This window comes from Rhinichthys klamathensis, unplaced genomic scaffold, assembly GCF_029890125.1.
Source record: "Rhinichthys klamathensis goyatoka isolate OS25496 unplaced genomic scaffold, OSU_Roscu_1.1 h1tg000109l_1, whole genome shotgun sequence".
In the NCBI taxonomy this organism is placed as follows: Eukaryota; Metazoa; Chordata; class Actinopteri; order Cypriniformes; family Leuciscidae; genus Rhinichthys; species Rhinichthys klamathensis.
Window position 1 is genome coordinate 3,560,585 of NW_026606647.1, and position 26,489 is coordinate 3,587,073.

Here is a 26,489-nt window from a genome sequence, read left to right on the forward strand (position 1 = left end):
TACATTGTTTATACTTATCTATTTATACATTTTACATATGACAACATTGTACTAATTGCCACATGTGTTAAAATGGAACACTTGTTAAATATATGCAGTATGGAAAAACTCAGAAGGCAGAAAATGCAGGATTTTCTTTATATGCCAACAGGAGAGAGATACACTATCGTTCAAAGGTTTAGGGTTGGCAAGATTTATTTGTTTTGTTTTTTCAAAGAAGTCTCGTATGCTCACCCAGGCAGATTTTTTTTGACTTTCAAAAATACAGTAGTATTGTTACAATTTAAAACATGCTGATTTGGTGCTCAAGAAACATTTCTTATGATCAATGTTGAAAAAAAAAGGTGTGCCGTTTAATATTTTTCCTGGAAACCGTGACATTTTTTTTTTACAGGATCCTTTGATAAATAGAAAGGTCAAAAGAAAAGTATTGATTTGAAATAGATTTTTTTTTGTAACATTATACATGTTTACTGTCAATTTCATGCTTATTAAAAGTATTAATTTCTTAAGAATTTATTAAAAAAATGACCCCAAACTTTTGAATGGTAGCATATTTTTATGGTGCATCCCAAAAACAAGTAAAAAAAGGGTACTTCAGACTGTATCAGGGCTACACTTGCAGACAAGGCATTAATACTCTAATTGTTCATTTGGCAGAAGCATGAGAATATATAATTTATTCCTTTGATGATGTTCTTATAAAGCTCATTAAACAATTACATTATTTCAATAATATTACTAATAGAGTTGCTCGAAAAGAAAGAACAACTTGACCACACGGACCATGATAAAAACAACCCAAACACAAACCATAACGTTTTAGCGTACTAACCAAAGTACCCAAATGTGTTCTTGAATAAATGTTCTAACAAATGTTGTTTGTTTGATAAAAGCATTTCATTTAAAAGTAATGTAAAACAGAAGATGGACTTCTCAACAGACAAGGTATATAGAGTAGTGTGTGCGTTTAGTACATGAACGGGTCATGTTAAGGATCAGAAACTGCACTTGGAGAGATAACCTGGTATAGAAAAGGACAAGGTGACTATATCTATATATATATATATATATATAGACATATGTCTACATTTACCTTATTTAAATGATCTAAATTAAATAGATTTTTTTTAAGTATCAGTCTGATGCCAAAGACCAGGTGACTGAATCCTAAAATTCTAAAATGACTAAAATCTTAGTTTACTAAAAACTATGCAGTATTTTGACTTTGATATTGTGTTGGATATGTTAAAACAGACATTTAATTTGTGTATTTTTCCACTATAAACCGGCAACACATCAAAAGACCCAAAAGCTGAATCTCATCATCACATTTCCACACTTGGTTTGTTTTTTCAGTTTTGAATTTATTTAAGAATAACTTGAAACAATCAAATGTTGTCATTCTCAATATCAAGTTCTGTTTCCCCCTTTTATGTTAGCGCCATCAGCAGTGGAACAAACCACAGTCACATTTAATATGCAAGAGGGAAAATGGAAAAACAAAAAATGTAGAGGGCATTGCTAAAGTGGGTTTCCAGCTATGCATGTACAAACCGGAGCGGCAATTCTCAGGATAAATGTTTGGCACGACAAGACAGTGGTACAATTTGTGCCAATTTCCCCTCATTTTCATCCAACAGTATAGGACCAGACACTGTGCAGAGCAAGAAAAAAAAAGCTAAACTAAAACAGAAACAGTTTCTTCACGGGGCACTGTCAATTAGCATTCACCGACTAAAAGTCTGAATTTTGAATTAAAACGAGATGGATAACAAAACAAAACAAAACACTAGTAGAAAACCATTGAGAGAGTTTTATGAGAAGGTTGGATCTCTCTTTTGACACTTTTAACACTACGTGTTTTTGTCAGGAGTGCACCGTGAGCGTAGATTCATTTTAGCAAACAGATCAATTCTATGCGAAAGAAGCGAAATGCAGAACACTGGCCATAAAAGAGCAGCACAGCTTGTTCAAGCGGCATTACAAACAACGCACTTCCTCAATAAATACAGATTCCTTGACACGAAATTGAGACTAGAGCTGCTCTGTACCTTTGAAAGCATTGCTGCAAATGTGAATGGACAAGGGAAGACCTTTGAAACACGAGCCAAAAAAAAAAAAGGTCAAAGGGCAGACCAAAAACAAACAAACAAAAAACTAAGAGACATTCTGAATATTAAGTGCACTTTCACAGTTCAACCATAATACATCAATAAAGTTCCACTTCCTCCCTTTGATCTTGCTGTTTTATTAAGTTTAGATGGTGATCAGTCCTGCAGGTGTTGAAAACTAACCATCCCTCCTTTTTTATGACTACGAAAGCAAAAAGTGAGTGGATTTCCTGGCAGACATGACAGAAGAGATTTCATCCCTTAAAATAAATAACGCAATATCTCAGTGCATACAAAAAGGGAACCTTAACACTTACATAAGAGGGAGAGAGAGCCAAGAGTCCAGTGTGGTTTAATCAACTATTTAGGCACAGGCACACGGCCACCAGAACTTCCCCCATTTTAACCCATTTCACGTTGCCTTACATTTTAACTTGATATTTTCTTTTAGTTGTCGATGTAGCTGAATTCTCCTTTGACGCACAAATGAAACCTCTGAGGGCGAGTGAGTTCTTTTGCAGATCCTGGAGCCTCAGAGCATGCCGAAGCCTTTGGCGTAAGTGATGGCTTTAAGGAGTCTCTCTCTAAGTTTCTCTATGGTGGAGTATTCGGGGAGGAGCAGCACGTTGAAGCAAGTATGAGAGGTGGGTAACCTGATCATAAGAGGAGGAGAAGAAGAGTGTATTACTTTATTTAATACTTCTACTGCATGTTTATTGCTGTGGAAAGAAATGTATACAATGTAGGGGTGTAACGGTACATGTATTCGTATTGAACCGTTTCGGTTCGAGGCTTCCGGTTCGGTACGCATACAAACCGAACGATTACTTGGACCATTTTTTCCTGCTGACAAAATTTGCGCTGGCGCGACCACCACAACATCAAATGGCAAGCGTAATGAAAGCGGAACGAAACTGCGCTACTCATTATATTGTGCTTCATGGATCGTTTATCAGTTCGGACCAGCAACATCTGTGCAGCGCGAGCCGATCTCGATCAAGCGACACTGTTACAACACAGCGCTAAGATTCCAGTAAAGAAAACTGAAGTAATAACATCACTGCGAGATCTAGTGAGAAGCATTCACATTTGTCCGTTATTAACCGTAGATCTCTATTAGATCAAACAGCGCTGACGTGGACACCAGGAGAAATATTGTGCCGTGAATGAACTAGTAATACTTTACGTCCACAGACCAGCAACATTCACCATGGATTTAATATAGTAACACTAAATGTAACCAGTTTGGCTGGAATAGTGAAATGCTTTCAAGTACTTCACACATCTTTTTCCAGCACTTCAAAACTCAATATATGCTAGCAAAATATATGAAGAGTTCAGATGCAAAAGCCTCTAAGTGCCATTTGAAATTTTCTTCTAGAATGATCATTTTATGAAGCTTGTAGGGCTGTAGTCAACCAAAGAAATCCTTAGTCGACCAAAGTCTTGTCCTGCGCAACGATTAGTCGACTAAAAAAAAAAGACGCAATGAAAAAATTTCCTTTTTTCAGTGTCATGTAATTCTCTTAACTTGTTCATGTTTATTTTATATTATCCCCCTACTGTTTTATTTTTGTTTGGTTTTTATTATTATTTTTTGTTTGTTTTTGTATTATGTTTTCTGTTATTACTTGTGTATTGTTTTAAGCAATAAAAAAAAACAAGTCCGAATGATCAGAGGATTATGTTTAGAATAAGATGTCTGTCAACGAGAGCTGCATGTTTTGTTCATCGAATTTAAGAGTTCAAGGAACAATTCTAAATTCTAAATGTATATTTGACACTAAGGACAGTGATGTATTCAGTCAACTGTCGAAGCTGGGTGTAATCATTAACAATACGCCGCTGCGGTCGTTTCGGATCTGCCGCAAATGCTGTACAGTGATCATCGTGCACGCCGAGCTGCCCAGCACCAACTCCTAACCTTTCTGCCTCCCTCACTTGGTCCTCCATTAGTGCAACAAGAGGAGACGACAACAACTATCGGCTTTGCATCCTATCGTTCGCCTTAGCTAACTCATTCACCACTAGCGGAGTGAGCTGGAAAATTCAACTTTTCCCGAACCCCGTGGGGAGGAGGGCCACAACATCATGGCCCCCAACAACACTTAGCAAACATTGATCTTGCTCCGGCTTTAACTTCTGGATATTCGGCAGTTTTGCAACAACGGACCGAATAGATTTTCTCACGTCTTTCTCCGCTGCCATTACTGAACTCCAACTCAAACTGACGCGCTACATCAACGTCATCGTTCTCAGCCACTCCCTCTGTTCGCTGATTGGACCGGTAAAAATTTTTTTTCTGGAAACCAAAGTCTACAGCACAATCCCAGACGTAGTACTGAAGGAAAATAAAATTGAGCGGAAGTGCGTAGGAGGGCGGAGCCAGGCTACGCGCACCTGACCACACCACACGCTTCAAAAAATATAACTGCTATCTGCCACAATGAACAATCCTAACAAAAGCTCTCGTTTATACAGGCTGTATATTCTTCTTTACTTTCAAAGCTATGGGTTAACTTTTGTCCAGCCGATCTAGGAGTTTTAAAACAAACACACAAAAAAACCCAAAGAGCCTAAAAAACAATCCTAATAATAATAGGCTGTAGTAGGACCGCATATAGGTTTATTTTCAAATGCGTCAAGTGTACAAATAAAAACAAAAACATATCAAGAAAACACAATCTATTGAGTTAGCATGATAAAGCCGTTAAAGGGACTGCTCACGTCTTTTGCGCGCTCAAGTTCGATTTCAAATGTAGGCGCGCGGTGTGCGCGCTCATGATGGAAGCAACGCGGTCGCGGTGCGACGCGACGCGCTCTTTTTTTTCCAAGTGCGTCCACGCCGCATCGAGATAAAAACATATAGTGTATAAAAACCGAAACAAGTAGCGTTCTAACTGAATGAATACAGCTAAACTACCTATATCCCTTACTGAGCACGAAGCAGCAGCGCAGCCAGCCACAGGTGCGAACCGAGTGTTACAAAATAGCCTAAATTAAAGCATTTAAAGTTGGGGATAAACCATAGGCTAATTATATTTAGAATACAGTAATATATAACTGCTTATAAAGGAATAAATATCAAGGAGTAAATCATTGAAAATTTCTTTCTATTGGTAAAAAAAAAAAAAAAAAAATGCAACTGGTCGACCAATAAGAATGTCAGTCGACCAAGACGGCATCGACCGATTAGTCGACTAAACGACTAAAGTTGACAGCCCTAGAAGCTTGTATATTTAAGTTCAGTAATTTCACTCAAATGACAATTAATAGGTAATCTTCATTGACATTTAAGTGAAATTACTGAACTTAAATATACAAGCTTCATAAAAATGATCATTCTAGAAGAAAATTTCAAATGGCTTTTGCATCTGAACTCTTAATATATTTAAATGTTATTTTTAATGTGATGACCAAAACATTATTTGTTCATCCTTCAAAGATGACACCCATTTATAAACCTGAAAGTTTCAAGATGTAGGAAAACTCACACTTATTTAAAAAATATTTTTTCTTTTAACAAATAGGAAATTTCCCTGGCATTTCTTACTTTTTGCTGTATCGAAAACGTACCGAACCGTGACTTTAAAACCGAGGTACGTACCGAACCGTGATTTTTGTGTACCCCTAATACAATGTCATTAACGTGATTAAAAAAAAACCTGGTGACAATGTTATGCATAATTTGTTTAGCATTACTAGTGTTATTCCAGCATTCGTGTTCAATCATGCATAACATGCAAGCAAGTCTGGAGTGGTAAAGGTGTGAGAAAAAAAACTCTGATGCATTATGGATTTCGGAATCGCTTCAGCTGTATGGTGGCACTTATGTGTTTGTATTTTATACAATTATTGACTACAGGGGGACTTTAAGATTCAACTGATCTGATACATGATCATGCAACTATTTGAATACAGTATGGTGTCAAAAACTGAACTCATCATTATCGTCCGAAAGTGTAGAAAGGCAGTATTTGAGTTTACCTGTCTGAGTCAGGGCCATTTTTGGCAATAATCATCTTGAGTTTTCCTAAACCTCCAACTGGAGCTCTATCTGTGCCAGTGGTGAACTGAAGAAATAGCCTCTTCTGCTCCTGTCCAAATGAGTGCACAGTCTCCCAGAAATCCCTGATGAGAGACAAAAATATCATTTTTCATCATTTTTATACCACATAGGAAGTAGTTTTTAAAATTAGTGGTCCACTAATATCGTTCTTGTAAATGCTGATGCCATTATCTAGAGCACAGGATTACTGATGGACAATATAAGGCCTAATGCCCATATTTAATTGACAGCACCTAGATGAAAGTTAAAATTGCAAACACAAAAATGAATCATTCACTTAATACTCATCTTGCACAACATTTACTCAAAATTAATTAAAAGTACCTGAAAACAAAGATTGTATTATCCATTTACAAGGTTGTCAGTAGGTTTTGTAACTGTAGAAACTGCCAATCACCTCAAATGACCAAATATACTATATTTACATAACTATGCATACATAACTTAGTGAATTTTTAAAAAATGTATATTAAATGCATAGATTATATTAAAAAAGTTAATTATATATATTTATAGCAATTAATAATTTATTAAATGAAATAATATTATTAAATTATTATTAATAATGATGTTGTTTATATACTGCATGTATATATATATACACACACACATACATACACACACATATATATAAATATATATATTATTATTTTATTAAGCATCCACATACTTGATAATGCGACAGTCTTTGTTGTATCCTCCATCATATTCTGTACTCTCTTCAAGTGCTTGGAAGTCAAGATTCTGCAAGAGAAAGAATCAAATGGGTTAATATGTACGGATGTGCCACATGTGAGAACATCCTGGAGGTAGTTAACAATCTGTAGCTAACTTACCCTGCTGCCACATATAAGCAGCTCAATTTCCTCTGATCGAAACAGATACTTCAGTGGAGACTCATTAGTGACCATGTGGAATCCTCTTCTGAAGGCCTTGAACTGTTTCTCCACACTTTTGTTCAGCATGTACTCTGCATAGAGTGCCACAAAATCCTGCAGAGACCCACTTCATGTTATGCGTATACTTGCAGATATGAACATGTTTGTTGTTTTAAAAGTTGAATGAATGAATGAATGTAATGCTTGTTAAAGTGAACTAACCTTTCTGTTCTCATTGGTAACTGGGATTTTATCACCACCTTCCTTTAAATCATACATTAGTGGGTTTCCAAACAGGTCTGTTTGTGAGATCTGGAAGGTGATCATCATGTCTTCTTCCACATTACCTTCATATTCCTGTAGGTCCGTCAGACTCTGATAAAGAACCTGCAGAAACACACAATCAGCACCATTTTGACAGAACATATATAATCATTCTCTCTGCACTCTAATCCAGTCCATTAAATAATTGCTATGTGACAGAGCAAGAATCAACTCGCCCCAAATATTTTGATGAGCAGTCACTGTGTGCTAAAGTCATAATGACTGAAACGCTGATGTACCTGCTCAAATCTCCTCTCAGCATGCCATTAAAAAGACTGAGGACAGGACATGCACACCCACTTGAATTAAAGCTGGAATGTTGCTCTTTGTAACCTCGCTGTCAACTTACAACATTTTAAGGAAACCCCAAACTTTCTGTTATATTAATTAGCGTTTTCAAAAATAAATGCTTGACTAGGATTGTTGAAGAACAAAGAAATGGAACCAGGCAAGTATTACCGGATGTGAGTCTGCAAGGTCTCGAAACGTTCCTTTCTTTCCCATTAATTTTCTGTAAACCACCATCGGGAAGTGCACATCGAGAATGCAATTATTGTAGATAGCTAGGCCCAGGACGATGCCTATCAAGGTGAATTGGCCTTCATTTTCAAACGATGAAGGGTTGAACCAGAAAAGCTTTGTGCTTTCATCATAGGTAAACATGCCTGTGGATAAAACAGAAAGAGGGGTGCACAACAGATATCAACCACCTTAACCTTTATGAATCAAGATGATAACGAGACAGATCTGAATCGACAGTGAAAAATAAGTTCTGAGTGGAACGTTAAGGCCTGGTTTCTCAAACAGGGCTTAGATTAAGCCAGGATTAGGCCTTAGTTCAATTAGGATATTTAAATAACTTTTATAAACATGCCTTAGAAAAAACATTACTGGTGTGTATCTTGAGACAAAACAATGGCATAGGCATTTTAAGATATTTCAGTGCAAGTTGCTTTCGGTTAAAACAGCTTAAACATGCATTTTAGTCTGGGACTAGTTTAAGATTTGTCTGAAACTGGGGGTAAGCCTACTAGGCCATACAAACCGTAACCTATCCATTCCATTATCAATGAATATGAATTAAACTGAAATTAAATTGAACTTTGGGTTAGGAGGATGCAAAAAAAAAAAAAAAAAAAGCCAAAAAGTCAAGAAGGAATTAAGGGTGGGCGATCTGACGATTTAATATTTTCAAGCGAATCGTAGAGATCATGATCTTATGTCCTTGTAATGATGTTAAAATACACCAATGACTGCCTGCAAGATGGCTGTGCTGACTGGCCAAATTATATCATATGTCCCTATCATGCGTGTTGACACATTAAAAAAAAAACAATTCAACAGCAGTAGGGCTGTGCGATGAATCAAATTTTAGTTTCTGTTTCAATTTTTGAGATTGTAAAACCATGATAATCAAGATAAAATAATCATTGTTAGGGATGTCCCGATCCGATACTCAGGATCGGTATCGCTCCGATACTGCCATTTTTGCGGGATCGGGTATCGATCTGACATCGATCAGACGAGGCCGATCCAAATCCGATATTGTGGGTATACTATTATGTGTTATTGTTAAGCCCCACAAAATGCACAAAAACATTCTAAAGTACCATAACGTTTTCGTGCACTCTATTATAAGTGTTCTGAAGCTATTATGTGAGATATAAATTAATATTTAAGTAATTAAATTCAAGATCACGTAAATTTTTCCCTCTCGCGGCTGTCAGTCATTCTCCATTCAGCATTCAAACGCTGCAGTCAATGATGAAACTATCTTCAAGATGATTCAATGTTAATACTATTATACTTGATCTGTAAGATAAAGGTCTATGTTTTCGCATAAAACAACTTTATCTTGCTGGACTTTATTGCTGTAACTCAATCGTGTTACTCTCTACCGGGTGTCGGACGCTGTCAGTTTGATCACAACACTAGAGTCAGAGCACTATAATTGTTCTTCACGCGCACAGTAACTGAAATTTAAAACTGTTAAAAGAAAAGGCTCAATAAACGATTGCATAGATAGATACTGTATAATACACTGTCGATCAATATGTATCTCCGTTGTGCTTTGAACTTTTCAAAGCGGACTCGACGCGCTGCGTGCTGGAACTCCACGTGGCTTCAAGCGCATCATTCTCCGCTCGGGATGCGCATAAGCGCTTTGTGCCGCACTGTATTGGAGCCTTTCATATCATAATGCATTGACGCAATTAAAGCTTATTAACATTAATAATTATTAATGTTGCTGCCTCATTAAATAGCTGTGCAATACACTTAAAACATGTCTCAATTTTATAGCAGATTTAGCTATATCTAAAATAATTATCTTTTTCATTTTTGTTATCTTGTTTTTCATGAATGTATTTTACAACAATAAAAAGAGCAATGTGTATTATCCACTAATCTAGTTTATAATAGCATTTTTGTCATAGATTATGATCATATATTTTGGGGATTTGTTGTTTATCTTTATAATGAAGCTGTCTGTATTAAGTAGATTGTGTTTAACACACACAAGAGTGATAATCAGTTTAACACACAGTTATAGAAATTCTAATTGATTTAAAAAACAAAAACTATACTGGTATTTACAATGTAGAATGCTGCTGTTTAAATTCTTTTAACTTTAAACCTGTTGGTAGCTAGCTAGCTTTAAGTACTGAAGTACCTGTATTTTCTTTCATTTATATATTTCTTTATTTTTTTGTAGTGTTTGAATAAAGGGTGGCAATCTTTCATAATCAACTGTTGTTGTGGACTATATAGGAGGTATATTTTAGGTGGCTAATTGAGAAAATTGCTATATTTTTTATTAGTTTAAGAATAAAATAAAAATATCGGATTAATATCGGTATCGGCAAAAGCCAAAGCTGCGGCATCGGTATCGGTATCGGAAGTGAAAAAGTGGTATCGGGACATCCCTAATCATTGTGCAGCATTCTGTTCCTTTCCTTTAAAGCGGTGTGCTTTCGGCCCTCCTTAAAAGCCTAAACTTACCGTCCAAATCAGTCAAATCATGTAACGTGACTGTCGTAAAATATAGTCTACTGCGGGACATTGCTTTGTTTTTAAAAGAGTTATTAAAATCGCATTAAACTGTGAAAGAGACTGATCCCCACGCGCTTTCTGTATTTGCGCATAAACGGTCATATATACACAAAAATATGTAACAATGTCTGTCTTGGCGAGAATTTACATGATGACAGTCTTATGTAAATAAACAGTTGTGAAAGAAATAGGATGCGTGTCATTATATTAGATCCATAAAATCGGTCTTAAAGCCCAATGGAAATATCTGCTGCTGTCTGTCATTAATGTCAAACAAAAGACAAAATCGCTCACTGCTCTTGACTGAATAAAAATCTATGTATATTTAATTCATACAGTGAAGAGTATGCAGTGTTTTAAAGTTTAACGCAGGGTTTAATGACTATTCTAGTCCATTGGCTTGTTCCAGTCTGGATATTCTCAATAGTACATCTCAAAATGGAGCAAAATTAATGATAATTACCTATATCTGGGTTAAAGATCTCCTCTACGACCAGTTGAAAGAACTCTTTGGATACTCCTCCTTCATCCACTCCTTGCTCACCCTCAAACTCCACATACAGCTGCTTCTTCAGGTCTGCTGGGTTTTCCATGGCAATCATCTCCAACTAAAATTAATCACACATTCATTTTACATCCACAAATCAACTTCAAAAAGGATACACTATACACAACAAACATCAAAACAAATATATATCTTTTCGAGCTCATTGGGACCTACCCTGACAAGAGCATCATCAATGACGTGGTCTCTGCGTACTTTGAGGCGCAGATAGGGGTTCAGCTGTTGTCCCTGCACCAAACTGTAGAGGGCAGTAATCCTGCGCTCGCTGTACATGCGGATCCGGTTGTCATAGTACAGGCCAAGATTCTTAGTCACAGGGTTAAGAATGAACGGGCAGGTCATAAAGGAGAACTTGCTCTCGGTCTCCACTTTGAAGAAAGTGTAGTCTTTGTCCATTTCCAGCACATCATTGAGCGGTTCATTGATGAACTCCTCGAAGGGAATGAGGGGTTTTCGACAGTCCGAGGCACGGATGCCAAGTTCCGTCTCCAGCGGATCCACCCGAGGGCCTTTCTTATTGCGTCGTTCCTCGCCCAGCAGCTCCTGCAGAGTCAACTCACTCGACTCCGGGATCGGCTCGTCGTCCTCCTCCTCGTTGTGACCCGTGTCTAGGTCGCCTCCCAACACGTTTGCATAGTAGACGATTTTCAAGCACTTGGTGGCTGCCACCACTCCATCATCCTCGTTGACAAGGTTTTCGCTGCTGAACTCGTTGCTGATGACTGTGTAGGTGATAAGCTGCTGGAAAGTCTCGACCAGACGTCGGATCTGGTCTGTGCCGTACTGCGACCACAACCACGCAAGCTTAGCCAGAGCCGGAAGAGGTAGCTTGCTCATTGCCTTGCAGAATTGCGGCAGTGCGATTTCTAAGTATTCCGGACTGTGGAGGTTACTGTTCTCCATGACGATAATGAAGACGTTCAGATAATTAGGGTCGGTGGCGTACACGTTGTGATAGGTGAGGTCACACTCTACGTTGGGCGACAGGTAGACTAACGCGTTGAGGAATGCTGCTTCAATCTTCTCGTTCGATAATAGTCTGTCGTACACTCTTCTAACAGCATCAATGTCTACAGAAACTTCTACAGGATCAAATTTTTGGACGTTGTTCTCCCCGTGAGACAGCCCATCTCCACTTGAGGCTGAGGCTTCAGGTTCCACCTCCATCGCCGTGGACGAACCAGAGGCCGTTTCTTTCTCATCTTCATCTTTGTCCTCATCCTTGGCCTGAAGGGACTTGAGCTCTTCCTTGGTGTGTTGCTTCGCCTTGCGGAAACTCTGGACCAGACTCTCCGCACTTGAGAAAACCCTACCGATGACACGAATTAGAGGAGAATAATCCTCAGTCTCACTGCAGAGGCTCAGGATTTCATACACCTTCTCCTCCGTCAGGAAATTCAGATCTGCCAAAGAACAGAGTAATGCACATTTAAACATTTGCGAAGTTTCCATTATTGAAAATGTCAATACCATTGGTATCGATAGAAATTCTGCTATCATGACAACGTTATTCACCTCTAAAGTCCTCCCTTGCGGGTTGTAGGTCCTTATGGTTCATCTTCCCGTTGCTGCAAGCAGAGAAGTTGTGGGCTCCTTTGGCACTGTTCTCCGGGAAGGCTGAACTGGCTCCTTTCTTAGAGGGATGAGGATCACACAGTTTGGCATTATTCTTATATAACTCCAGGGCCTTGATGGCCGCTGCATTGTTATCCATGCGCTGGAAACCCGGAGAAGAGCCACAAGCCTCATTCGTGCAGGCCTCATTTCCACAGCCCTCTGTTAACTGGTGGTAGTAGCGCTCAATTAAATGCTTAGCAGCCGCTCGCTTCCTGCATCAGACATTCAAACAGGACAGCAGGGGGGATTAGTATGATTCAATCCCGAAATAAGTGCAGAATGGTGCAAATACTTCTCTACTAAATCAAACTCAAAGAAAACCATCCATTTAAATTCTTCAACAGTCATAAAAACATGCCTGTTGCATGTGCATTGTGCACATGACTGGCCTACTCTCAAAATGAAGGAAAAAGCAAGCATTATACCTTAAATTCTTTAAGAGAATTATTAATCTGAAACAGAATGATACGAGTCAAAATCTGCTTAGGGGTGATATGTAAAAAATAAATCACGTAAAAATGTAAATGTACCCTAAATTGAACAACATTTTATTAAACTTTGATAATTGCCTCAATCTTTTAAACAAACTGAGAAGATGGTGATCAAACTACATTTGATAAAAGTCATCTGTCAAGTTCCCGAATCTTACATCAGCATGAGTCTCAAATTGGATGACCAGGGACACAACTCAAGGTCACTCGTTTAACAGTTCATCTATTGCCAAAATTATGGGGAAAAAAAAGAAAAGAAAAAAGATCAGTTAAGAATAGGAAATTATTTTAAATATTCAAATCAGGAATGTCAGAATCAGAATGAGTAGTTTGTGCATAAAAAATGTCCTTCAAAATACACTATAAAATACCCAGCCAAAAAAAAAGTCGCAGTCTGGATTTAAATGGGCAAATGCTTAAAGCTGCAGTCCGTAGCTTTTTTAAAGGACAACTCCGGTGCAAAATGAACCTCGGGTGTAATAACACATTGGTACAGACTAAATCGTTCCCTGAGATTTGTTTTCATGATAATCGAATGTAAAGAGTTTTATCTCTAAAAACAGATAAGCTTATAACGCTAGTATATTGGGCATCGAGTAAGCAAAAAGAGATCGCTAGTTAATACCATTAACAAGGCTCAAATTAGCCCCACACTAACACGGCAGCATAATGAGTGTCCTTACATGCAAACCGAAGCATTGAGAACTTTGTAAGTGTATAGACAGTTTAATAAGAAGATACTTTACACAGACAGTACAGTTAGCGCATACAGACAGCAGCCATCTTGGAAAACAGCCTCGATCAGTCAAACCACGAACACGGTAATACGTGAGCTGAACTGTGACTTGGAATCTCATATGGTCCGTTGTTTCCGGAAGAAAGCACTGAGCGCATAAGAGAAGCACTGAACGCAACAGAGAAAATAAAAAAATAATTAAAGCTGCAAGCAGCATTTAGCGGTGTTCAAGCAGTTAAGGCCTTTAAGGCCGTTAAGCACAAAAGCATCAAAAGACATTAAGTTTTATGTAGCAAGCATTTAACCATTGACATCATAGATGGAATAGACCATGGTTTAGCATGATTTACCATGATATACCAAATTTAGTGTGATTTTTCATGATCTACCATGTTCCAGTATGAATTACAATGAATCTAGCATGATTTACCACAGTTTACCATCATTTACCATGTTATAGGATGATTTACCATGATATACCACATTCTAGAATGATTTACCAGGATTGTAGCATGATTTACCATGATTCATCACATTGCTAGCATGATTTGCCATGATCCACCATGTAATAGTATTTTTTACTATGATTTACCATGTTTCTATCGTGATTTACCATGATTTACCACATTGCTGCATTGATGTGAAGGGCCAATAAAAATGAAGTGATAAACTCTGACAAAAAATGATTGTGTTATAATAGTTAACATGGAAAAACTGGTTTGCTTTAGTGCTGTGATTTACTGGTGAAAATCAAGTGTGTCAAAATGAAAGTGAGCCAATAAGTGGTCTTCTACTGCCCTCTGCTGGCCACTGTACTTATTAATAAAGTGTTTTCACAAGTGCTTTTGCATTCATATGTAGACATATGCTTACACACACACACACACACACACACATGGGATATGTTATTGTGAAAATCTCTTTTAATGGTGTATAAGCATGCATTTCACATATTTCTTTGTGATGTAATAATATAAAACTATATTAAAACTAATAAAAAAAAATTGCTTTATGCGTTTGTTTGTTAGCCAATGCTGAAAGCTGATAAAAAAGATTAAAAATGTCGGTAACACTTTACAATAAGGTTCATTTATTAAACATTAGTTAATGTATTAATTAACATGAACTAACCATGAGCAATACATTTGTTACTGTTTTTGTTCATCTTTGTTAACACTAGAATGGCCACGACGGTCATTTTGACCGTTTTGAATTTTATATCTGCAATAACTTTGTTGAAAAAAAAAAAAAATCCTGCTGGTACCTGACTTTTCCTAAAAGTGTCTGTATTTTCATTTAAAATGTTTTTAATATAAATTACACATAAGGCAAACAAACAAATGAACATATTTACCTATTTCGGCCATAGACGGTCATATTGACCGCACTGAATTTCACGGTATTCTTTTGTTACATTTCTCGCGGTTGACCTTTGTCTATTAGGAAAAAATCAGAAGATTCAATTGCAAAATGACAGATATGTTTATTGAGAGCTGGTCAGATGCTGGGAGAGTTAAGGTGTGCAAATGTCCGGTATGAAGCCCTTGGCAGCACAGGGACGCTGGAGTGAGTGCTGAACCAGGAGTGCTGAACACGGGATGACACACGGAAAACGTATACAGGCAGGGAACAAACACGCAGGAAAAATCCACAACGATCTGACAAAGGGCCTTTCTCAATCTGTGTTCTTGTCTGTACTTGTGTCCTTGTGTTCTTGTGAAACGTCATCTTTTGTGGCCCAAGTACTGTCCCAATACACAAGTTTGCATTTTGGCAAGAACAGTTAAAAATCCCGGATGTGTTCTTGACACGCCCATTTTACCAAGGATGCATCGGTTGGTAACTTGTGTTGACTTGACGGCAGAAATATCCCAGCATTCAATTCGGCATTCGAGGAAGGAGAGGCAGGTCAATACAGTATTTCGTTTTTCTACAATTACGTACACTATTTCATCACTAAATTCACTTCTGAGAACATTTGATGCGAGAAATCAACTGTGTAGATTTCAAATATTGGCATTTTTACGAAAATGTATGGCTAATCGAAAATGTGCTCAAACGTTTTCGGAAGTGAGAATCTCCATAAGCGCCTGCGGGTGTAACGTTAGCTATCGAGCCAACCGGCCAGTTTGCTCACAGACTCGTTTTTCCCCACAGCCAAGAGACCATTGCAGCCTGGCTGTTATCGTCAATAATTCTCGTTATGTTTGGGTACTGCAGACGGACACACCACAAGACGAGAAAGGAGACAGCGAATTCATAAACCGTGACATTGTCTCTCTCACTGTCAAAAGAATATCTAAATAAGATACTTTTAGTTGTTATTATCTTGTTCTGAGTTATGTTGAAGGGATATGGAAATATAGCTCTGTTGTGAATAGGCCCTATGCATTCTTGGTCTGTGCGGGGGTATTATTGCGCAATACCAGCAAGAACACATCGTCTCAAACTGTCAGCAGCGTTCTGTGTGCTCGTTAGCTTGTGAGTTCATTCTTCCAAGAACAACTAGCAAGAGCGTTCTCCCCAAGAACACAAGTCCGTTCTTTGCATTCTTGGTTTTGAGAAACACCCAAAGACTAGGCGAGAACAGTAACACTGAAAAGGGTCGAATCGCTGATCAGTTGCAGCTGGCGCCTTGATCAGAGCGCACGTGCTGATAAGCTGCATTGATCAGCGACCACGCACACACACACACAACAAGACGAAAAAAGGAGACAGCGAATTCATAAACCGTGACATTGTCTCTCTCACTGTCAAAAGAATATCTAAATAAGATACTTTTAGTTGTTATTATCTTGTTCTGAGTTATGTTGAAGGGATATGTAAATATAGCTCTGTTGTGAATAGGCCCTATGCGATAATTACGGGCTACTGATATTATTATTTATAAATGTATAATTAAACTTTTTAAAATGTACAGTTTGGTGTTGTTTTGTTTTTAAAAGATATCCTAATACAACAAATGCATTAATCTCTCAATTGGGTATTTATCATTAAAGATATAGAGTTTGCAATCTAACGGTCAAAATGACCGCTTGTGGCAGTTCTAGTAGTTATGGAATTCTGGCACTTCTAGTGTTAACGTTAGTTAATACAAATCCAGCTGTTCATTGTTAGTTCAGGCAAAGAACGTATATTGACAAGAAGTGAAAGCCAATAGAACGTTCCATTGCAACACCAGCGCCCAGCAGCAGCCCTACGCGTCCGCCATTTTGGGGTGAAAGCGACTCGGCAGTCATATATTATACATATATTTAGTCCAGTGCAGAGGTCATTTTTAGGTTGAAATAATTAGGTGATTATTTTAATTCACAACAGTTAACGTTATATCCGTTAAAAAGAAGTTGCTACTAGGCTTTTCCCCCACATAACTTGAGACAGGGAAGTTCAAGGATTTAATTAATTATATTAATCTCTACATTAAGTTTGACAGGTAAGAAGAATAAAGTGATGTAAGTTCATAAAGTTATAACGTTAGACCGTTTCCCAGGAGGTACACATAACCTTACATACAAAAATAAGTTCAATGAAATAAATGAATTCAGCAAATAAATGTAATTGTACTAAAATGTAAATGTTGGACAATAAATATATAACAGCAATAGAATAGCTTTACAGTAAACTGTTTTTTTTGCAGTACTATTTTATATTAATGACCGTTAAAGCAAGCCTATGTAAACAAAAAAACACAGATAACGGACACAGCAATGCATCATGTTAAGATCATCATGTTTGTAGCACGATCCAGGGGATTAAAACGTACAAAATATATTTCAGGCCTAGTGGAGTTGGTAACTAATAATAGTAGTAAATGTGTAAAGTTGCATAAAAATGCAAGAAAAACTACCTAAAAAACTGTTATCTGTGCTGTTGCCCAGTAACTCCAGTTGGAATTTTCACCCCAAAATGGCGGCCGCGCCACCTAGTGGCTGTTACCAGAAAAGCATCGGAGTTTCGCCTCTTGTTCTTCTATACTCTTTGGTTCAGGTTAGTTCACAGTGCATTAACTAATGTTAACAAGATTTTAATAAAGTATTTGTAAATGTTGAAATTAACATTAACAAAGATTAACAAATGCTGAAGGAGTATTGTTCATTCTTAGTTAATGTTAACTACATTAGTTAACATTAACTAAGAATGAACAATACTCCTTCAGCATTTGTATAATGCTGCTGCTCCATCTATTGGATAACAGTGGTATTACAGACTATATACAGTTGAAATAAATGAATGGAATTTTGGTTTTCACTTATATCTCGGGAACGAGATAATGAAAAAATTATCTAAAGATTGGGGGCGTTCCCGAGCCCCGCGACGATATTTGGATCAAGAACCCCGAGAGAACCTTACCATCAAAATTTGAGCGTGCAGCGACTTTCTGTTTTCGAGTTATGAGTGAATTTGTCCTTGGGGGGCGTGGCCCAACGTTATACTTTCGTTTTCAGCCTTCCTGTGACACAATTGTAAATAGTAATAAATAAAATAAATAAATGCAGTCCATAATACTCCAATAGATGAATTTGGACAAAATGTGATTGTAAATGTTGAAATAATGATTTTAGAAATTCTAAATATGAATTATAAAACAATATTAGGGAGTAGTATGATGAAATGACAGCAAGGGGCAGTAAAATACCACTTTGGTATTTTTTTAATAAAAAAATAGCTTTAAGCATTTGTTTGTTAGCCAATGCTGAAAGCTGATTAAAAAAAAGATTAAAAATGTCGGTAACACTTTACAATAAGGTTAATTTATTAAACATTAATGTATTAATTAACATTAACTAACCATGAGCAATACATTTGTTACTGTTTTTGTTCATCTTTGTTAACGTTAGTTAATACAAATCCAGCTGTTCATTGTTAGTTCATGTTATTTCACAGTGCATTAACTAATGTTAACAAGATTTAAATAAAGTATTTGTAAATGTTGAAATTAACATTAACAAAGATTAACAAATGCTGAAGGAGTATTGTTCATTCTTAGTTAATGTTAACTACATTAGTTAGCATTAACTAAGAATGAACAATACTCCTTCAGCATTTGTATAATACTGCTGCTCCATCTATTGGACAACAGTGGTATTACAGACTATAAACAGTTGTATAAATAAAAACTTTCGTTTTCAGCCTTCCTGTGACACAATTGTAAAGAGTAATAAATAAAATAAATAAATGCAGTCCATAATACTCCAATAGATGCATTTTTACAAAATGTGATAGTAAATGTTAAAATAATGATTTTAGAAAGTCTAAATATGAACTATAACAATATTAGGGAGTAGTATGATGAAAATGACAGCAGGGGGCAGTAAAATATCACTTATTGGCTGTTAGCCATGCTTGACCTTTTTTTAAGAAGCTATGAGCATTCATTGAAAAGATATTGGCTTTCGGTCAAGGCTACATATTGAAGTGACCCTATTATAGTCATCCAAATGTTATACATTACAAGTTATACATTTTCTGATAATTATTGTTCTAGAGAGTACAGAGCAATAGATGAATTTGGACAAAATGTGATTGTAAATGTTAAAATAATGATTTAATAAAGTCTAAATTTCAATTATATATAACAATTTTAGGGAGTAGTATGATGAAATGACAGCAGGGGGCAGTAAAATACCACTTATTGGCTGTTATAGCCATCCAAAATGTTATAGCCATCCAATTTACACTATTACAGCCATTCAAATGAAGAAATTACACCTTTTCTGATAATTATTGATCTAGAGAGTCCAGATAATTGTACTGCACTGGTTTTAAACATTAAGATATGAAAATTTTACGATCATAGATGGAAAAGACCATTTACAGCCAATACAGGCAATTTACCATAGGAAATATATGGTTTTAAAGCTTTTTAACAGTTATAGCGCCACCTATGGTCCGATCTCCATGAAACTTTGCATGCTTCCTCACCATGGTATGACACATATGCTCATCAATTTTTGTCAAGTTCTGAGTTTTCATTTATGATTTATAGGCTTTTGAGTGTATTTTGACACGCCCCTTTTCTAAATGACCCTGTTACAGTGAACCAAAGGGCAAAGTTCAACTTTTTTTTGATAATTATTGATCTAGAGAGTCCAGAGAATTGTCCTACAGACTATAGACTATAAGAAAAAAATAATGATGGTGTTATAATAGTTAACATGGAAAAACTGGTTTGCTTTAGTGCTTTGATTTACTGTTGAAAATCAAGTGTGTCAAAATGAGAGTGAGCCAATAAGTGGTCTTTTACTGCCCTCTGCTGGCCTTCTACTTATTAATAAAGTGTTTTTACAGGTGCTTTTGCAATCATATGTAGACATTTGCTCACACACACACACACACACACACACACACACACACACACACACACACACACACACACACACACACACACACACACACACACACACACAAAGTCATTATGAAAAGATATTTTAATGGTCTATAAGCATTTCATGTCTTTGCAAGCTAGTAATCAGATTATTCAGAATTTATTCAGAAACATGGGACTACACACACACACATTCTATTGTAGATTAAACTGTCTCATTCAGGGTTCACATTTGTCAATGTGACAATGAATTTTGACTAAATGTGAGTGTCAATGTTAAAATAGTGATTTTATAAAGTCTAAATAAGAATTATAGAATAATATTAGTTAGTAGCATGACAAAATGACTATTTTAAACAGCAGGGGGCAGTAGAATACCACTTATTGGCTTAACATGCCATTCTTCATATCATTTGCACCTTTTTAATTGTTATAGAGGCATATTTTGTCCGATCTGTCTGAAATTTTTCACGCTTGTTTAGAGTCATGTGTCACATGTTCTGACTTGATTTGAAGAAGATCTGAGCATTCATTGAAGAGATATAGGCGTTTGGGGACACTTGGTCAAGGCTACATATTGAAGTGACCCTATTATAGCTATCCAAATGAAGAAGTTATACCTTTTCTGATAATTATTGCTCTAGAGAGTCCAGAGAATTGTACTGCACTGGTTTTAACATTATTATATGAACATTATATGATCATAGATGGAAAACCCCATTTACAGCCAATACAGGCAATTTACCATAGGAAATACATGGTTTTAAAGCTTTTTAACAGTTATAGCGCCACCTATGGTCCGATCTCCATGAAACTTTGCATGCTTCCTCACCATGGTATGACACATATGCTCATCAATTTTTGTCAAGTTCTGAGTTTTCATTTATGATTTATAGGCTTTTGAGTATATTTTGACACGCCCCTTTTCTAAATGACCCTGTTACAGTGAACCACAGGGCAAAGTTCAACTTTTTTTTGATAATTATTGATCTAGAGAGTCCAGAGAATTGTCCTAGACTGGTCTGGTTTTGATCGGGCGAAAAACCAGGGACTAGTTCGCAAAAGTAGGTTTTTAACATATTCGTGAATATTTAATGAACGATTTGATTGACAGCAATGGTTCTAGAGGCAAAGTTGTTCACCATGAGGAGATCTATCAAATAATATGCATTTTGGGGGCATGTGTGCAACACCACGTGATTACAGAGCCGTAAAACTCGTTAGCGCCAACTAGTGGCCGATTTCTTTCAAAACTCTTACAGACCTCTTAGGCCATGAGTCGAACATGCCCATCGAGTTTCGTTCCGATTGGCCTCCGTTAACCTCGTCTCATAGGGGCTCAAACTTCATTGGTCGATGGCGGCCATGTTTTTTGAGATACGCCAATGTCCTCATAGACATACATGGGGCCTTGGACCAAGACACTGCATACCAATTTTCAAGTCAATCGGACTAACGGTCAGTCCTTTCTATGTTTTTTTCATGTTATAGCGCCACCTAGTGTTCGATCGTCGCAATTTTTTTACTGTGACCTCAGACTGAAGTCATGCACACCTGTACCAAGTTTGGTGAACCTACCTAATTTACTTCTGGAGTTATAGCCGTTTTAGTAAAATAGGCTCCTCCCACAACGTTCTTTTTGCGCCCCCTTGCGACCGAAAATAGAAATTTCAACTTTTTTTCGATTATAATTTATATTCAGACTCCACAGAACATTTGTGCACTGGTTTGGTTCCGATCGGGCGAAAAACCAGGGACTAGTTCGCAAAAGTCGTTTTTTAACAAAATTCAAAATGGCGGAAAATCTATCATGACGGAAATGAAATCGGAGATATACGTTTTTTAAGTCAGGAGTCCAGCTTTCCAATGATATAAGACACTTGAGTCTACGACTTACGGTCTAGGAGTTATGAGCAGTTTTGCGCAATTGGTTGCTATAGCGCCACCTATGGGCCAATCGGGCTCATAATTTGATAAGCTCTCCTCGATTTTTGTACTACCATCTGACAAAGTTTCAAGTCTCTAGCTCTTACGGTTTGGTCTGCACGATGCGTTTTACGGCAGAAGAATAATAATAATAATAATAATAATAAAAATCAGTACAATTACAATAGGTTTTCAGCACTTCGTGCTTGAACACCTAATAATTAAAGCTGCAAGCAGCATTTAGCGGTGTTCAAGCATTTAAGGCCTTTAAGGCCGTTAAGCACAAAAGCATCAAAAGACATTAAGTTGTATATAGCAAGCATTTAACCACTGAGATCATAGACCATGTTTTAGCATGATTTACCATGATATACCACATTTCAGTGTGATTTTTCCTTATTTACAATGTTCCAGTATGATTTACCATGAATCTAGCATAATTTACCATAGTTTACCATGATATACCAAGTTCTAGTATGATTCGCCATGATTTATCCTGTTCTAGCATGATTTACCACAATTGAACATATTCTAGTATGATTTAATATGATTCTAGCATGATTTACCATGTTATAGGATGATTTACCATGATATACCACATTCTAGAATGATTTACCGCAGGATTGTAGCATGATTTGCCATGATACACCATGTAATAGTATTGTTTACAATGATTTACCATGTTTCTATTGTGATTTACCATGATGCACCATATTGCTAGCATTAATATGAAGTGTCAATAAAAATGAAGTGATAAACTTTGACAAAATATGATTGTGTTATAATAGTTAACATGGAAAAACTGGTTTGCTTTAGTGCAGAAAACTGGTGAAAATCAAGTGAGTCAAAATGAAAGTGATGCAGTGTGTAACTTGTGTGAACTTGACGGCAGAAAAATCCCAGCATTCAATTCGGCATTCGAGGAAGGAGAGGCAGGTCAATACAGTATTTCGTTTTTCTACAATTACGTACACTATTTCATCACTAAATTCACTTCGGAGAACATTTGATGCGAGAAATCAACTGTCTAGATTTCAAATATTGGCATTTTTACGAAAATGTATGGCTAATCGAAAATGTGCTCAAACGTTTTCGGAAGTGAGAATCTCCATAAGCGCCTGCGGGTGTAACGTTAGCTATCGAGCCAACCGGCCAGTTTGCTCACAGACTCGTTTTTCCCCACAGCCAAGAGACCATTGCAGCCTGGCTGTTATCGTCAATTATTCTCGTTATGTTTGGGTACTGCAGACGGCGTCTGTGCGGGGGTATTATTGCGCAATACCAGCAAGAACACATCGTCTCAAACTGTCAGCAGCGTTCTGTGTGCTCGTCACCTTGTGAGTTCATTCTTCCAAGTACAACTAGCAAGAGCTTTCTCCCGAAGAACACAAGTCCGTTCTTTGCATTCTTGGTTTTGAGAAACACCCAAAGACTAGGCGAGAACAGTAACACTGAAAAGGGTCGAATCGCTGATCAGTTGCAGCTGGCGCGTTGATCAGAGCGCACGTGCTGATCAGCTGCATTGATCAGCGACCACGCACACACACACACAACAAGACGAGAAAGGAGACAGCGAATTCATAAACCGTGACATTGTCTCTCTCACTGTCAAAAGAATATCTAAATAAGATACTTTTAGTTGTTATTATCTTGTTCTGAGTTATGTTGAAGGGATATGGAAATATAGCTCTGTTGTGAATAGGCCCTATGCTATAATTACGGGCTACTGATATTATTATTTATAAATGTATAATTAAACTTTTTTAAATGTACAGTTTGGTGTTGTTTTGTTTTTAAAAGATATCCTAATACAACAAATGCATTAATCTCTCAATTGGGTATTTATCATTAAAGATATAGAGTTTGCAATCTAACGGTCAAAATGACCGCTTGTGGCAGTTCTAGTAGTTATGGAATTCTGGCACTTCTAGTGTTAACGTTAGTTAATACAAATCCAGCTGTTCATTGTTAGTTCAGGCAAAGAACGTATATTGACAAGAAGTGAAAGCCAATAGAACGTTCCATTGCAACACCAGCGCCCAGCAGCAGCCCTACGCGTCCGCCATTTTGGGGTGAAAGCGACTCGGCAGTCATATATTGTACATATATTTAGTCCAGTGCAGAGGTCATTTTTAGGTTGAAATAATTAGGTGATTATTTTAATTCACAACAGTTAACGTTATATCCGTTAAAAAGAAGTTGCTACTAGGCTTTTCCCCCACATAACTTGAGACAGGGAAGTTCAAGGATTTGATTAATTATATTAATCTCTACATTAAGTGTGACAGGTAAGAAGAATAAAGTGATGTAAGTTCATAAAGTTATAACGTTAGACCGTTTCCCAGGAGGTACACATAACCTTACATACAAAAATAAGTTCAATGAAATAAACGAATTCAGCAAATAAATGTAATTGTACTAAAATGTAAATGTTGGACAATAAATATATAACAGCAATAGAATAGCTTTACACTACAGTAAACTGTTTTTTTTGCAGTACTATTTTATATTAATTTTCTTCTTCAGAACCGGTGCCCAGTTAACCAATTCCCTGGAACCGTTAGTATGCCTGCTTAACGATTCCGCTTATCGGTTCCGCTCGTTGCAAATGTGTCATGACGTCACACACGCGCTGCGTTATTTTGATTCAGAACGCATCAAACATAACATCGAGGCAGAAGCGCTCGTTTGGTTATATTTCACGCGAAAAGACGACAATATATGAGGTGCCGTCTAGGGCTTAAATCAAACTTCATTCACGCACACATATATGAAACACTTACATATACACGTATACTAAGTAGTCAAACATACATGTATACTGCTGAATGCTCAAACAAATACATATGAAATGCACAACGACACACCTAAAGTCTACACACATGCAAACTCTACACACGAGATGCGCGAAACTCTCCAGGCACATACTCATATGAGACGCGCGCGCGCACACACAAACTCATATGAGACGCGCGCGCACACACAAACTCTGCACGCACCTACTCATATGAGACGCGCGCGCACACACACACAAACTCATATGAGACGCGCGCGCACACACAAACTCTCCACGCACATACTCATATGAGACGCGAGCACACACACACTCAAACTCGCGCACATGCTCAATGAGAGTATGACGGCGCCTCATAACAATATGGTCACTTGCTGCAACACCTGTAAAATTTCCATTTCGTCAAAGGGGGGGGGGGGGGGGGGCCTCCAATATGCAGAAACATTTGGCCACACATCATGAACAGACTTTAGTCCCATGAAACTTAAACTGGAATGTCACTGTTTCTGTCACTGCGACTTCACGAATGGGTGAACACGCGAACGCACACACACACACACACATCACTTTTGAAGTAAAATTGAGGATGCAGTGCATGTAATGCATCGAGATATCAAATTGAACTGAATCGATGACATGATAATCGGAATCGAACCGAACCGTGAGACCATTGTAGGTTCACACCCCTAATACTCTGTGCTGTGTCAGCGAGTTAATAATAATTAACAAACAAAATAAGTTATAAGTTCAATAAGTTAATACAAACAAACTAATTTGTACTTATTCCCTCACCCAATGAGAATCGATAAGAGAATCGATAAGGAATCGAATCGATAAGCAATATCGATAATGGAATCGGAATCGTTAAATTCTTATCAATTCCCATCCCTAATCAAGTGTGTCAAAATGAAAGTGAGCCAATAAGTGGTCTTCTACTGCCCTCTGCTGGTCACACAAGTGCTTCATATGTAGACATATGCTTACACACACACACACGGGATATGTTATTGTGAAAATCTCTTTTAATGGTGTATAAGCATGCATTTAACATATTTCTTTGTGATGTAATAATATAAAGCTATATTAAAACTAATAAAAAAATAGCTTTAAGCGTTTGTTTGTTAGCCAATGCTGAAAGCAGACAAAAAAGATTAAAAATGTCGGTAACACTTTACAATAAGGTTCATTTATTAAACAGTAGTTAATGTATTAACATGAACCATGAGCAATACATTTGTTACTGTTTTTGTTCATCTTTGTTAACATTAGTTAATACAAATCCAGCTGTTCATTGTTAGTTTATGTTAGTTCACAGTGCATTAACTAATGTTAACAAGATTTTAATAAAGTATTTGTAAATGTTGAAATTAACATTAACAAAGATTAACAAATGCTGAAGGAGTATTGTTCATTCTTAGTTAATGTTAACTACATTAGTTAACATTAACTAAGAATTCGTCGCGGGGGGCGTTCCCGAGCCCCGCGACGATAGATTTGGATCAAGAACCCCGAGAGAACCTTACCATCAAAATTTGAGCGTGCAGAGACTTTCTGTTTTCGAGTTATGAGTGAATTTGTACTTGGGGGGCGTGGCCCAAC

The 26,489-nt window shown here is 37.2% G+C and overlaps 1 protein-coding gene across 1 annotated transcript in view; it reads right to left on the minus strand.

Moving 5' to 3' along the window:
* Positions 1 to 1,346: 1,346 nt before the first annotated feature.
* ube3a (ubiquitin protein ligase E3A) overlaps positions 1,347 to 26,489 on the minus strand; it is an 81,629-nt gene continuing 56,486 nt past the window's right edge. Inside the window, exons 3-12 of the mRNA XM_056253944.1 lie at positions 12,517 to 12,830; positions 11,158 to 12,404; positions 10,900 to 11,044; positions 7,845 to 8,050; positions 7,284 to 7,448; positions 7,020 to 7,175; positions 6,854 to 6,927; positions 6,102 to 6,245; positions 2,140 to 2,767; positions 1,347 to 2,096 (exon numbers count right to left, since the gene is read on the minus strand). Of these exons, the coding sequence (XP_056109919.1) occupies positions 2,647 to 2,767; positions 6,102 to 6,245; positions 6,854 to 6,927; positions 7,020 to 7,175; positions 7,284 to 7,448; positions 7,845 to 8,050; positions 10,900 to 11,044; positions 11,158 to 12,404; positions 12,517 to 12,830 (2,572 nt within the window). The 3' untranslated portion in view covers positions 1,347 to 2,096; positions 2,140 to 2,646. The remainder of the gene's footprint in view (positions 2,097 to 2,139; positions 2,768 to 6,101; positions 6,246 to 6,853; positions 6,928 to 7,019; positions 7,176 to 7,283; positions 7,449 to 7,844; positions 8,051 to 10,899; positions 11,045 to 11,157; positions 12,405 to 12,516; positions 12,831 to 26,489) is intronic.